At 36.1% G+C, this 12,554-nt stretch overlaps 1 protein-coding gene across 1 annotated transcript; it reads left to right on the top strand.

The window, feature by feature from the left end:
- Positions 1-916: 916 nt before the first annotated feature.
- On the top strand, positions 917-11,269 carry LOC103027566 (transcription termination factor 1). The gene is made up of 10 exons (XM_007239913.4): positions 917-1,023; positions 2,555-3,818; positions 5,207-5,392; positions 6,129-6,207; positions 6,299-6,423; positions 6,589-6,793; positions 7,572-7,661; positions 7,904-7,969; positions 9,206-9,291; positions 10,461-11,269. The coding sequence occupies exons 2-10, from the start codon at positions 2,624-2,626 to the stop codon at positions 10,649-10,651; spliced, it is 2,223 nt and encodes a 740-aa protein (XP_007239975.3). The 5' UTR covers positions 917-1,023; positions 2,555-2,623; the 3' UTR covers positions 10,652-11,269.
- Positions 11,270-12,554: the final 1,285 nt, after the last annotated feature.

Here is a 12,554-nt window from a genome sequence, read left to right as displayed (position 1 = left end):
CAAAATAAATGGGTTCCTATGGAGCAATCAATCAAACATACAAATATTTGTCAACACGCATTAATTTTATAAGAGGGGAAAAAACAAGAACTGCTTAAAAAAAGGTTTGACTGCATAATGTTATCCAGAGGCAACAAGTGATAAAAGAAACACCTTTTAAATAAGAAAATAAAGGCATTTAAAATTACATGTCAATGTAATTTAAAAACTTAATATATTTTATTATACATTAATGCACATATACAATACATATTTCATTATTTTATTTCAAAGGTTTCAATTTCAATTTAAACATGTTATCATGTTTACTGTATACATTATATTCATCTTATCAATTACTGGTATTGCATCCCATGTGTCTTTGCTTGCTAGAAAAAAATCTTCCACCTATAGGTAGAATGTTGAAACAAATTCTTCCCACTCATTTAATTTAATGGAGGCTTGTCTTGTGACATTATATTGAAAATAGCATTCAAAATAAAAGGGATTTTGTAATGACCAAAAATGTGGTTTGCTGCCTGAGGGCAACACCATGCCATTGGGGTTAATAATAAATAAATGCGTGAAGGAAAAGCAGCAACTATTGTCCAGCACCTCCAGAAACTCCTTTAAGATGCTGAGAAAACTATTCCAGGTGACTCTGAGATTAAAATACCAATAGTGAGCAGGTCTGCTTCTCAAATATAAACGTGGCTCCTTCTAGAAGAATCTAAAGAATAAAACATTTTCTGGTTTATTAAAATTTTTTGTTTACAAAATAATTCCGCATATTCCTGTATAGCTTTAAAATAGTTTTAGTATTACATTTACAATGTAAAAAAACATAAAAAGAAAAGAAAACACACTGAACGAACGAGACACCAGAGGCCAACACCATTGTGCTGCACTTACCTTCCTGTGCACTAGGTGTCAGTAGCGCCGGTTCAAGGGCACATCTCTACCTCGTGTTAACTTTCCGCTTACAGGAATCAAAACACAGGAGCGGGGAAGCCACGTTTTTGGTGAAGATTCGAGTCTTTACAGGTAAAACTCAGCAAACAGGCTTCACACGGCTACCACCTGAAATACAGCTGCATTTTAGAGCGCTTTTATGAGCTGCTGAAATCTGCTTTAAAGCGTTTTGATGAATCCAGGAAATGGTGGATTGTTAGTTTATTAGTTAGATATGAGTGAAACCTAGCTTACTAAGTGGGCTCCAGGTATGGGTATATGTTACTACTGTGACTAAGATGAGCTTTCCAAAAAAACCCTGTGTGCAGTGTGCGGGCTATATACATAGATTAGATGAAAGGGGTAATGCTGCAGACCGGAGACCTAAATAGACGAGGACTAGGGACATGAGCCTGTCAATCACGTTTTGTATCAGCCAGTTAAATTCTTGCTCTTAGACATCAATCCCATTTTGCATTGCAGAGTAGGACGACACACACACACACACACACTGAGTGAGTGAAAAATAACAGACCACTTAATAATGATAAGTTTCTCTACCAAATTTAAAAACCTCTGGAATATAATCAAGAGGAAGATGGATGATCAAAAGCCATCAAACCAAACTGAACTGCTTGAATTTCTGCACCAGGAGTGCAGGCATAAAATTATCCAAAAGCAGTGTGTAAGACTGGTGGAGGAGAACATGCCAAGATGCATGAAAACTGTGATTAAAACCAGGGTTATTCCATCAAATATTTATTTCTGAACTCTAAAAACCTTATGAATATGAACTTGTTTTCTTTGCTTTGTTTGAGGTGTCAGTCATTTTGTGCATTCACCAATTGCCCATACAGGCCCCATATAAACATGTTCGCTATCTGAGTAATGTCAAGTTAGCATCAAGTAAGCACTTACTAAGGGGATCCCATCTGGACCCCATGTACAGTGCAGCTCCTTGTACTATTACTATCATTCATATATGGGGCCATTTTTGAACCTGTGGACAGACCTTTTGTTTCTCAGGTCGGCTAATTGTACAGGCCCAAAAAAGGCCCCACGTGAACATGTTATCTGGTTTATCAGAAGATTCACACTGCTGAATGTAGTTTGCTTAGTGTAAAACATTAAATTGCCATAATTAGGAGGTCAGCATAAATGTTAGGCTACATAATATACATTAGTTTCTTTATTCTTGTGGTATTTTATTCGTAAGCTTTTGAATGCATTGAAATTGTACTATAGTAAAAAGTGTTAGAAGTGTAGTATTTTTTTAGGATAAAATATTTTATTTCTAGTTACATACACAAGTACTGCTCCAAGACAGTGATACATAAATACGTGTAAAGAGGAGAAAATATTGTCTATTAAGTTTACCTTATTGGGTCATATTCCAGGACAGGGATTAAGACTAGTTGTACACTATGCTTTTCTTTCAATAAAAAAATCTCCTTTTTAAATTCGGTGTAGTCCAGGATAAGGCTTAATTTCTGTCTAACTGTTTTTATTTTAAGACCATTTAATCTCACTGATATAGTAAAATAAGAAAGTAATAATGACAGGCTTAGTTGCTGCATAGGTTATAATGTAATGTGTCTCACATTGCTTTTTGCTTTTGTTACAGAAGAGGGGTGATCAGTGGAGTGGCATTCTTACTAAGTCTTAAGAACAGCATCTCATAAACTGCAGAGCAATGGGAAAAAACAAGGACAAAAAAGCAAAGAGAACCAGTGATGATTTCCTGGAGATGAGTTCCAACAGTTCCTATGTCCCTGAAAATCCCCAACAATTTGCTCTGTCAACAGACACAGACAGCAGCGTCGTAGGAAGTCCGAGACGACTGGACATGTTTACATACAGTACAGAAAAGTCTAAAAAGAAGCAAAAGAAAATGGATCTGGCCGCCCAGGAGTGTGAGAATAAGAGCTCTGAATTCCAGACTGAAGGTGAACATGAACATGGCAAAAAGCCAAAAAAGAGGCACAAATCAAGGGATTGTGAGACACCTTCAGATAATCCTGCTGAGCTTTACATCACAGATATGGTAAATGGTTCAGCAGCTGAAACATCCCATCATGAAGAGCCTGCAAGGAAAAAGAAAAAGAAAGACAAGCTGAGACAGACCGAAGAGACTGTTGCGCCTGCTGAATCCGAAAGTGATGTTTCAAGAAAAAAGAAGAAAAAGAAGAGGTCCAGGGATGAAGTAGAGGAAATGAATGTAACACTGAAGTCAGATGAAAATGAAATGATGACCGATAAAAGAACTGGAGACTCAGAAAAGAAAAAAAAGAAAAAGAAAGAAAAGGACCATCAAATACAGATGTTTGAATCTGCTGCTTCATCAGCACAATCTGTACTAGAGAACGGGTTTGATGCATCAACAGAAACAGGGGAAAAGCAGGCAGAAAACATACAAGTTAAAAAAAAGGAAGAAAAGAAAAAAAGACATAAAGAAAAGCAAAATCTGTCCCAGATTTTGGGATCTCCTACAACAGCTGCAGTACAATCTGTACAACAGAACAGATCCACAGATCTCCAAGAGACAGAGGCAGTGAATGTATCCACAGGACCAAAAGAAAGCCCATCAAAAAAAGGAAAAAAGAACAAAGCGACACCCAAAAATGGTGGTTTAAAAACACGACAGACGCAGACCATTACTCCAAAAACTGAACAGACTGAAGAAGTTTCTGTAAATGAGAGGGTCCAAATTGGTACTGGGTTTGGCACAAAGAAAAATAACAAAAAAGAGAGAGTCTCCAAAGAAATCGATCAAGGACTTTTAGAAGAACTCAAACAGTTTGTTCCAAATGTAGGGTCCCGGGTACAAGCGGATATTAACAAAATGATTCAGTATGACCTCCCACGGTATAAGGAATTCCAAAAAAAGGGTAAGCTGGATAATTTTCGTAAAATTTGCAGGGAAAATGGAGCACAACCTAACGTAAAATATTTGATATTGAATTTTTTAAAAAACTAGCATACTTATTTATTTGCAGTTCAGTTTTATTTTTACCATTTACACTTCATGGCCCAAATACTCACAGCAAATCTAAAACAAAAAGAAAGTGAAACACCTCACATTAATTGATTATGTTTTGACCAAAAAGTACAACGGAAATAAATACACTATGTCGCCAAAGGTATGAGCTCACCTGGCTTTTATTTGGTGATGTGAGGTTTGGATGGAACTGCTCAGCTATGAAAACCCATTCCATGAGTCTCTGTACACTCTACTGTTCTTAATCTAATCTGAAGCTACATGAAGTTTGGAGGTGTGTAGAGATTGGTGTAGTGACTCTGCAGAAAGTTGGTTCCTCTGTGCACTATGCTCCTCAGCAGCTGACCCCACTCTGTTATTTTACACTGACAGAGCACAGAGTCGCTGTGATTCCCAGTCTCTTCCACTGTGTTATAATATCACTGACAGTTGGCTGTGGAATATTTAGTTGTGAGTAGTGAAATTTCATGACTGGACTTGTTGCACAGGTGTTGCATCCTATCATGGTACCACAGTATTGGAGTTCATTTAGCTCCTGAGAGAGACCCATTATTTCACTGTTTGTAGAAGCAGTCTGCATGACTCTTGGTTTTATTATACACCTGTGGCCATGGAAGTGATTGCATTCTGTGTTCAATTATTTGAATGGATGAGCAAATACTTTTGGCGATATAGTGTATTTTGCTGTATTTAGCATTTTGCTGGTTGCTAGATTCAGGTGATTTAAATTGGGTTTACATGTAAACTAATAATTAAAAATAGGTATTTTAATAATGCTTTTTTTGTAATCTGTAAAGTATTGCAGTATTAAACATATATGAGAGCATGAGTATTTTGCACATTGTTTACTTGGTAGGCTTTGCAGTCAAAACCAACTCAGCTGTGTGTAGGCTGTACATTTACTTGGCTAGCTCTCAGTGATTGCACTCTACTGCCATTTACACACAACTCACTAATAATTAAAACACTAATGATGGCAAATAGTTACATTTATGGTGCTAAAACAGCATACAGGTTCAAATTTGAGAAACATCAGACTACTGACCAAATTCACAGATGATGTTACTTTGAGAAATGGACTTGATAAAGGAAATTTTACCTAGTGATTTGTTTGTGCTCCATGCTTCCCTGCACCAATACTAATTAGGTAATGGTTACTCAAATGTTGCACATTGTTTAGGATTTTTTTTTTCTGTTAATAAAGAAGAACTAGATCATAGACTCTAGATTATTTTAATTGTGGAGATTGTATTTAGTGTTTTCCTTTTATGTTTTAAGGTATTCCTCTGAATCATGGAAGGTTCACAATGGCAGAAAATGAAATCCTAAAAAAGAACGTTGAGGACTTTTTGGCCCTCACTGGAATAGACAGCGGCACCAAGCTCTTTTATTCTCAGCGTTTTGAAGAGGAGAAAAGTGCAATAAATAAACTTAAGAAGAATCATAAATTCTTTGAAGCGATAGGTGAGTGCTTGCATTTATTAATTTGAAATATCCTGAAAATTTAGCCTCTCAGAGTTTATCTATTTCTAGGGAGTTACCAAATTTCGATAGCCAAAACTATTTGGCCAAAATGGCAAACAAGGAAGAATAAACTCTATTGAACAATAATAATGTTGATTAGATCAAATTACAACTTGACTGGACTATTTTAGTAGTCGACTAATCTAACAATTATTTGTTCCAATATTCGATTAGTCATGATTATTTTTTGTCATGCCTTCTATTTGTACTTCCTACTGGTGAGGGGAGAGCTAAACATTTAGGCTCCAAGACCAACTTTGCAGTATATTTTAGTTTTGCATACCTATATTAAACAAAAATGAATTACAATACTTAGCCGGTTAATGTTAGTTTTACTAATGCAAACAATGTTAATGAAGGAGTGAAGCCTGTTTAAACTCACCTCAGCAGCTCTCTGCAGTAATTTAACTCACCATGGGTAATATAGATGTCTTTGTGTGTGTGTGTGTGTTTAATGGATACAACGCTGCTGTTACACAGTATTAATAAAATTGAAGCTGAAAAAACAGAGGAAATATTTCAATACAGTCATTGTTTGGTAGAAGTTATTCTACCTTTTTCCTTAATTTGCCAAATATGGATTGTTAGTTATTCGTTTTACACCTAGTTTATAAGACTTTGACGGCACTTTACTTATGTATTGCATAATTTACCCAACAAATCTTTTTAATAACAGCGAAGGGAATTCCCAGGTCCTGTCATGACATTTACACTCGTGGGAGAAAAATCTTCGATGACAGCACCTGCAAGGGCAGGTAAGTAAATTATTATTGTCTGTTTTGTTCTCTTAGTTTTTTTTTTTTTACATTGTGGCTCACATCGTAATTCTTGTCTTTATTTTCCAAGATTTACGCAGACAGAAATTGACCAACTCTGCAAACTGCAAACTTTACATGGAAATAATTGGAAGAAGATTTCGGAGTTGACTGGAAGAAGCGCCGTCTCACTCGAGAAACGATACTCTCAGATTAGTAAGTGGCAGCACATTTACACTGACATGCCAATAGGACACAATACTAGGTCTTGCCCCATGAGCCAGCACGTGAATGTATTTTTCAGAAATATTCCATATTCACATTAATGCACCCAAACACTCAACTGTAAATTGCGTTCCTAAAATGCTTTTTGTCCTGTAGCTAAAAGGTTAGGCGTGTGGTCCCAGAAGGAATTACAGAGGCTTTTGGGAGCTGTGCGGGAATATATCATCAGCGAGGTCCAACCTAGACCTTCCAATATCCGCTCACTACAAGTCAGTAGAGAGATGCTTTACAAAGGGCTGCCCTGGCGGAACATTTCTGAAAAGGTGAAAACTCGCTCCTGGATCAAGTGCAGAGAGAAATGGTGAGTTCACTGGCCAAAACCTTTTAATATGGATTATGATAATTGTGTGGTTTATTATATATTTTTTTGGATTAGGGCTTGGCAATGTTCTAAAAATAAATAAATAAGTAAGCAGCTTTTATATTAAACACACATTTCGATTGTCCCATTTTAAAAAATCTCATTAAAACAATAAAATTAATTCAATTACCCTTTCAGCCTTAAGGATATTTTAAGGTAAACAGAGTAATTAACTATACATTTGAGATAAAATGTTATTTCTCTGTATTTCTGGGATAAATATTTGTGTAGTGTGGTGCAGAGCATTATCTTACAGCACTTCATGCTTCCCTCTGCTGACAACTTTTATGGAAATGCAGATTTCATTTTCCAGCAGGATTTGGCACACTGCCCACACTGCCAAATGGACTTATATAATATATCTAATATTCAAATGTTCTGAGACACTGATTTTGGGGTTTTCATTGGCTATAAGCAACTCTGTGTACAATACATCTATATAATATATGATTTTCACATTTTAAGCTGAATAACTGAAATAAAGTAACTTTTCAGTGATACACAAATGTTTTGAGATGCACCAGTATTTGAGAATTTTTCAACATAAATTTAATCTGTTATATCGCTAAATAAAACTGCTAGTACATTACCAGGCTTTTGTCATATGATTTATTGGCATTTAAAAAAATTACGTTGACAGCACTAGTCATTTTTAATTGTTGTCTGCCATTCTTTGTTGTATGGAAGTGATTATAATATATTACTTTTTTTTTTTAAGGATGTCAATTTTAGCTGCCAAAATGTCTTCTGGAGCTTCTGGGGAGTACAAAAGGACCACTAACGAGGGCAGAATAATGCTTATAAAAGCGTAAGTTGTTATTGATTCACATTTATTTAATTATCATATAAGATCAAAAGTGCAGAAGCAGTAGAGTAATACTCCAGTATTTTACCTGACTGTGATGTATTCTTTGCTGTATTATGCTCTTCTTTTGAGTGTTATGTCAATGTCTACCTAGTTACAGACCCACAGCCTTTGCTGTCATTCCTATGAGTTCTTGTAGAGACTACCTAACCTCTTATTCTGTGTTACCATGTTTTTTTCTGTAGAATGTATCAGATGCAAGCAGAAGATGTTGCAGATGTCGACTGGGATCAATTGTCGGCATTGTTTGGGTGAGCATGGTCCCTAACTGCTACTGAGCGGCTGTTATCATAGGGCTTGTTTTATATTATGTATGTTTCAAAAGAATTTTGCAGTTTACCACAACTTGTTTAATAATCATTTAGTGGTGTTTTAAGTTGCATCCGACCAAAATATGCCTCATTTTATGCTTAATCCCAGGTTAGTATGAATGCATGAATACCGATATCGGGCACAATACCATCCTAAAGTGCTCGTCCGATACCCACGCAATATCTAATGCATATTACTTTGCTAACTTCATCGCTCAAGTTCGAATTATATATATTCAGTCCCAGAGGCTTGTTTCTTCCCCACACCGCTGCTAAGACCAGCACCAGTTCAATGGTGCCCACGGATCCTGAGTTTAGCTTCCCAGGCCTTCCCAGGCCTTTGTCTAAAAGTTCCGCATTTTGACCTCTTAGTACGCTTGTACAATTCCATGTTACAAAGTACGCATATTATTTTACCTCACATATCGCCTTGTCAATCCAGCAAACTACCGAACGCGCCATCTGCTACTTTTATCCACACTTAATTTTCTGCCAAATATCAGGCACTCTCTTACATTTACGTGCTCATCTCTCACACACTTGCTCCGCGGGTGGCACATTACCTCTCTCTCTAAGGTAGAATACACACTAGTGTTTATTTCCTCCATTAAAGCTCTCTGTTAATCTCAATAACTCAATAATTATTTTCAGGTCCGGCTCCCCAGGTCCGCTTAACCCAGAGTGGATGTTAGTCCACCTTAAACTCAAATAGTTTATACATCCAACACGTTCAAATTGCTGTTCACTCAGGCCCCTCAAACCACCCCCCCTGAACCCCCTTCTCACTTCTGTTTTATTTACTTGTTCTCTGAAAGTCTCATCTGATTGGCTAATATGATCCAGCCGTCACATGATGACAGGAGAAATTAACATTCGTTTTTTTTTGTTGTTGTTTGTTTTTATTTAATTATTGCATAATTGCGTAATTTTCTTAAATATTTGTTTGTATGGTTTATATAATGTAACTCTAAATAACTATTACAACAAAACAAAAAATGAATAAATTAACTGCACTGCTTTACACTAATAACTATACTATTAAAATGTAATGCTCTTGATTTCTTAACTCCAGATAGGTGTCCTTATTGCAGAGTACAAAAATTCATGTAGTCATACTGCGTCTCCCTGTCTAATCTGGTCTAATTTGAAGTTGTTTCTGCTGTTCTTCCCTTGTAGAGATGTTCCTCCATGTTACGTGCAAAAAAAATGGAACAGACTTAAAGTCTGTTTTGTGCCGAACTGGCAGTCTAAATGTTTTGCAGGTAAGAACTTCTTTATAAGCAGTTTAGTTGTTGATAATTGTATTCCTTTTTTCATTATTTAATGGTGGTATACACTTATAATAATAACTTATAATAACAGCAAAATATTTACACTGACATACCACAGGTTACTGGGCAGGAAGTAGTATAGTGTCCCATGACTTTTGCCATGTCCCTTTAAAAATATATAATATATAATATAGATTTTGTTCAGAAATTGTCCATGCTTGTTAGTTTTTTTTTATAAATGTGTTTGTGGACAATTCTAGACAGATGCTGCAATTCATTACCACCCAATGTGCTGTCCACTGTGGGTGGTAATTTAGTCTACACACGTGACACTGTGTATCGAGGAATGTTAAATTCCTGCACAACTACAGAAATTAAACATTCCATCTATCAAACACCCACTATTATTAGGTCTCACTCAAACTCAAATGATAACTCTCGATTCTTCACATCACCTTGCCATGAGCACGCTGCCCAGAGAAGTATTACAATTCTAGAGACCCAGACTTGAGTAGGTGCTTGAGTAGAAATTGAAGTGTTCTTTAAGCTCCACACTTAAGAACACAAATGTTGAATTCTTTAGTACTTCCACTTAAGAATTGCAAGAAGTTTATTGTAAAATGTTGTAATGAAGTACTGAAAGTAAAAGTACAGTAATGTGTTAATTAGTTATTTACAAAAGGCAGAAGAAAGGCAGAACAGGAGCAGCACCCAATAATGAGGAGCTTCATCAAACCCGGTGACAGTGCAGAACATCTACCACTCTGGCTTTAGTGATAATGTGGGTTTGGAATAATTCTTAACATTTTTATAATTGTAATGATGCAGCACATAAAGTACCTTAGTAAAAGTATTAAAATAATACTCCAGTACATACAGATACAGCATTTTGTGCTTGAGTAGTCAGTAGTTCTACTTCTTTACTTTACATTTCTGGTCAATGTTCAACATTACTCACACAAGATAACACCTCACAGCTCTGAGTCTTCCAGCAGGCTAAGCACTGCCACTATGATCAGGACATCGCTGGTTTGCATCCTGTTTATATAGCTTGCCATCGGCTACGGGGGCTACTGCAGCCCTATATATAGTTTAGTTTACACTGAAAGTAAATGTTTAAAGCACATTTTATTCTGACTACACTCTTTATATTCCACCAGACACGATCGACTTCCTCTATCACAAAGTCCTGCCATGCTTTGAATCAAATGGGTTGTACCATCCTGACCATGACATCTTGCAGCTCAAGGAAACACAAGCGAAGAACTTCCTTTTTACGGACATCTTCCCCGACATCAGCGATCAAGATGATTACGACGACGATGATGATGATGATGAGGAGGAAGAGTAGGAAGAGTAGGAGGAGGTGGTGAGTAAGGGCGAAGAAGTGAAGGATTAAGAAAAGGAAGATGATGCCCATTAAAAGAAAGAATGCAAACTAAAAGAATATCCAGCAGCAAATGACCAACTTGATTGATTAACAATATTAAAAAAAAAAAAAAAACATAAAAAAAATTAAAGTCTTTCAAAAATGGTAAAGGGGCACGCGCTGGGTTTTTTAAAACTGACCCTATAGAAGACAGATCCTGGACTTTTCTACTGAAATAGGATGTGAATGAGCTTATGATTTTTGTTTTACATTTACATATAAACTTGCAGAGGATATAATTTTTATACATTTTTTTCTAGAACTGTAGGTGTTCATTCTGTTAGGTGTTGTAAACTTGAACATGAAGTTGTATGCATAAAAAAATAATTTTAGCTAAGATCAAGAATGAATGCCCCTAACAGTTGGTTTGAGGGGAAAAAAAATACAGATTATATTGTTCTGTCAGCAGTGTGATTTTCTATTTGTTTTCTAATCCTGGTTGTGTAAAAAGAGAATTTGTCTCTGTTTGTAATTGTTTTTTTTAAGATGATTGTATGCTGACCTATGTTGCTGTATATAAAATATTTTATAACACCCTCATATTTTATCTTTTATTTTGTCATTCAAGCACTTCACACAAAGCAATCCAGACTGTTCTCATACAGAGTTCCCCAATGGTGGAACAAACTACCCTCCACTACCAGATCAGGAGAATCTCTCACTATCTTTAAGAAACTCCTGAAGACACAACTCTTCAAAGAGCACTTACTCTCCTAACACCTCTAACACACTAACTACTTCTAACCTCTTTTCCTTCTTCCCCTCCTTCACTCCTCTATCCTATTATTCCCCTTTGTCCTCCTTTTATCCCTATCCAAAGATGTTTTTCCTTTAAACTTATTTTACATTGTACTTGACTATTGTAAGTCGCTTTGGACAAAAGCGTCTGCCAAATGTAATGTAATGTAATGTAATGTAACTTCAGATCTAGTCAATAACTGGAAATGGTACAAAAGATCCTGTGAACAAAATGTTAGTATTATTAAAAATATATATATTTATAATATTACCTTTTTTTTTTGCAAAACATGTATTCAATTTATTTAAATTCACAAAGTCTCTTCGGTTTCAGCAGTAGAGAGAAGGATAAGACACCAGACAGTAAAAAAGTCATTGCTAAGATTAAAAAAAACAAAAAAAAGCAGCTTGTCTGGGTCATACAGCACTGGCAGGTGTGGTGCAGTGGATAACACCGCCGCCTGCTTGTGAGCTACAACATCATGTGAGAGACTGGGGTTCAATTCCCGGTCTGGGTGACTATACTGTGATACATCAATAAGAGTCTTTGGGCCAGAATCCTAACACTACATTGTACTACCTTTGTAATAGGAACAACCTTGTAAGTTGCTCTAGATAAAAGTGTCAGCTAAATTCCTTTAAAGCTACTGGCCAACTAAACAATAGGTGTGCTCTAAAATCTTTCACCAGTAGTGTATATCGTTGCTGTCCTATGAAAAACACTACATTTTTAGTTTACTACATAATTTGAACAGACAAACTGTCCCTTACACTATGCCACAATTTCTTGATGAACAGACCAATAGAAACTTTTCAAAATGACCTGAAATAAACTTTTTTTACATTGACTTCCATTGAAAGTTTAGAAGGATTGTTTCTCTCTCCTGTGTTTTTTTATTGGACATCGACAATATACAGCTCTGGGAAAAAAAAAAAAAACAGAGTTTTTGTTTTTACCTAATTAAAAATCTCTGGAATATAATCAGGAAGAAGATGGATGATCACAAGCCAACAAACCAAACTGAAGGAGTGGCATAAAGTTATCCAAAAGCAGAGTGTAAGACTGGTGAAGGAGAACATGCCTAGT

This window comes from Astyanax mexicanus, chromosome 22, assembly GCF_023375975.1.
Source record: "Astyanax mexicanus isolate ESR-SI-001 chromosome 22, AstMex3_surface, whole genome shotgun sequence".
Taxonomy (NCBI): Eukaryota; Metazoa; Chordata; class Actinopteri; order Characiformes; family Acestrorhamphidae; genus Astyanax; species Astyanax mexicanus.
This window is presented reverse-complemented; position numbering and strand designations above follow the sequence as displayed.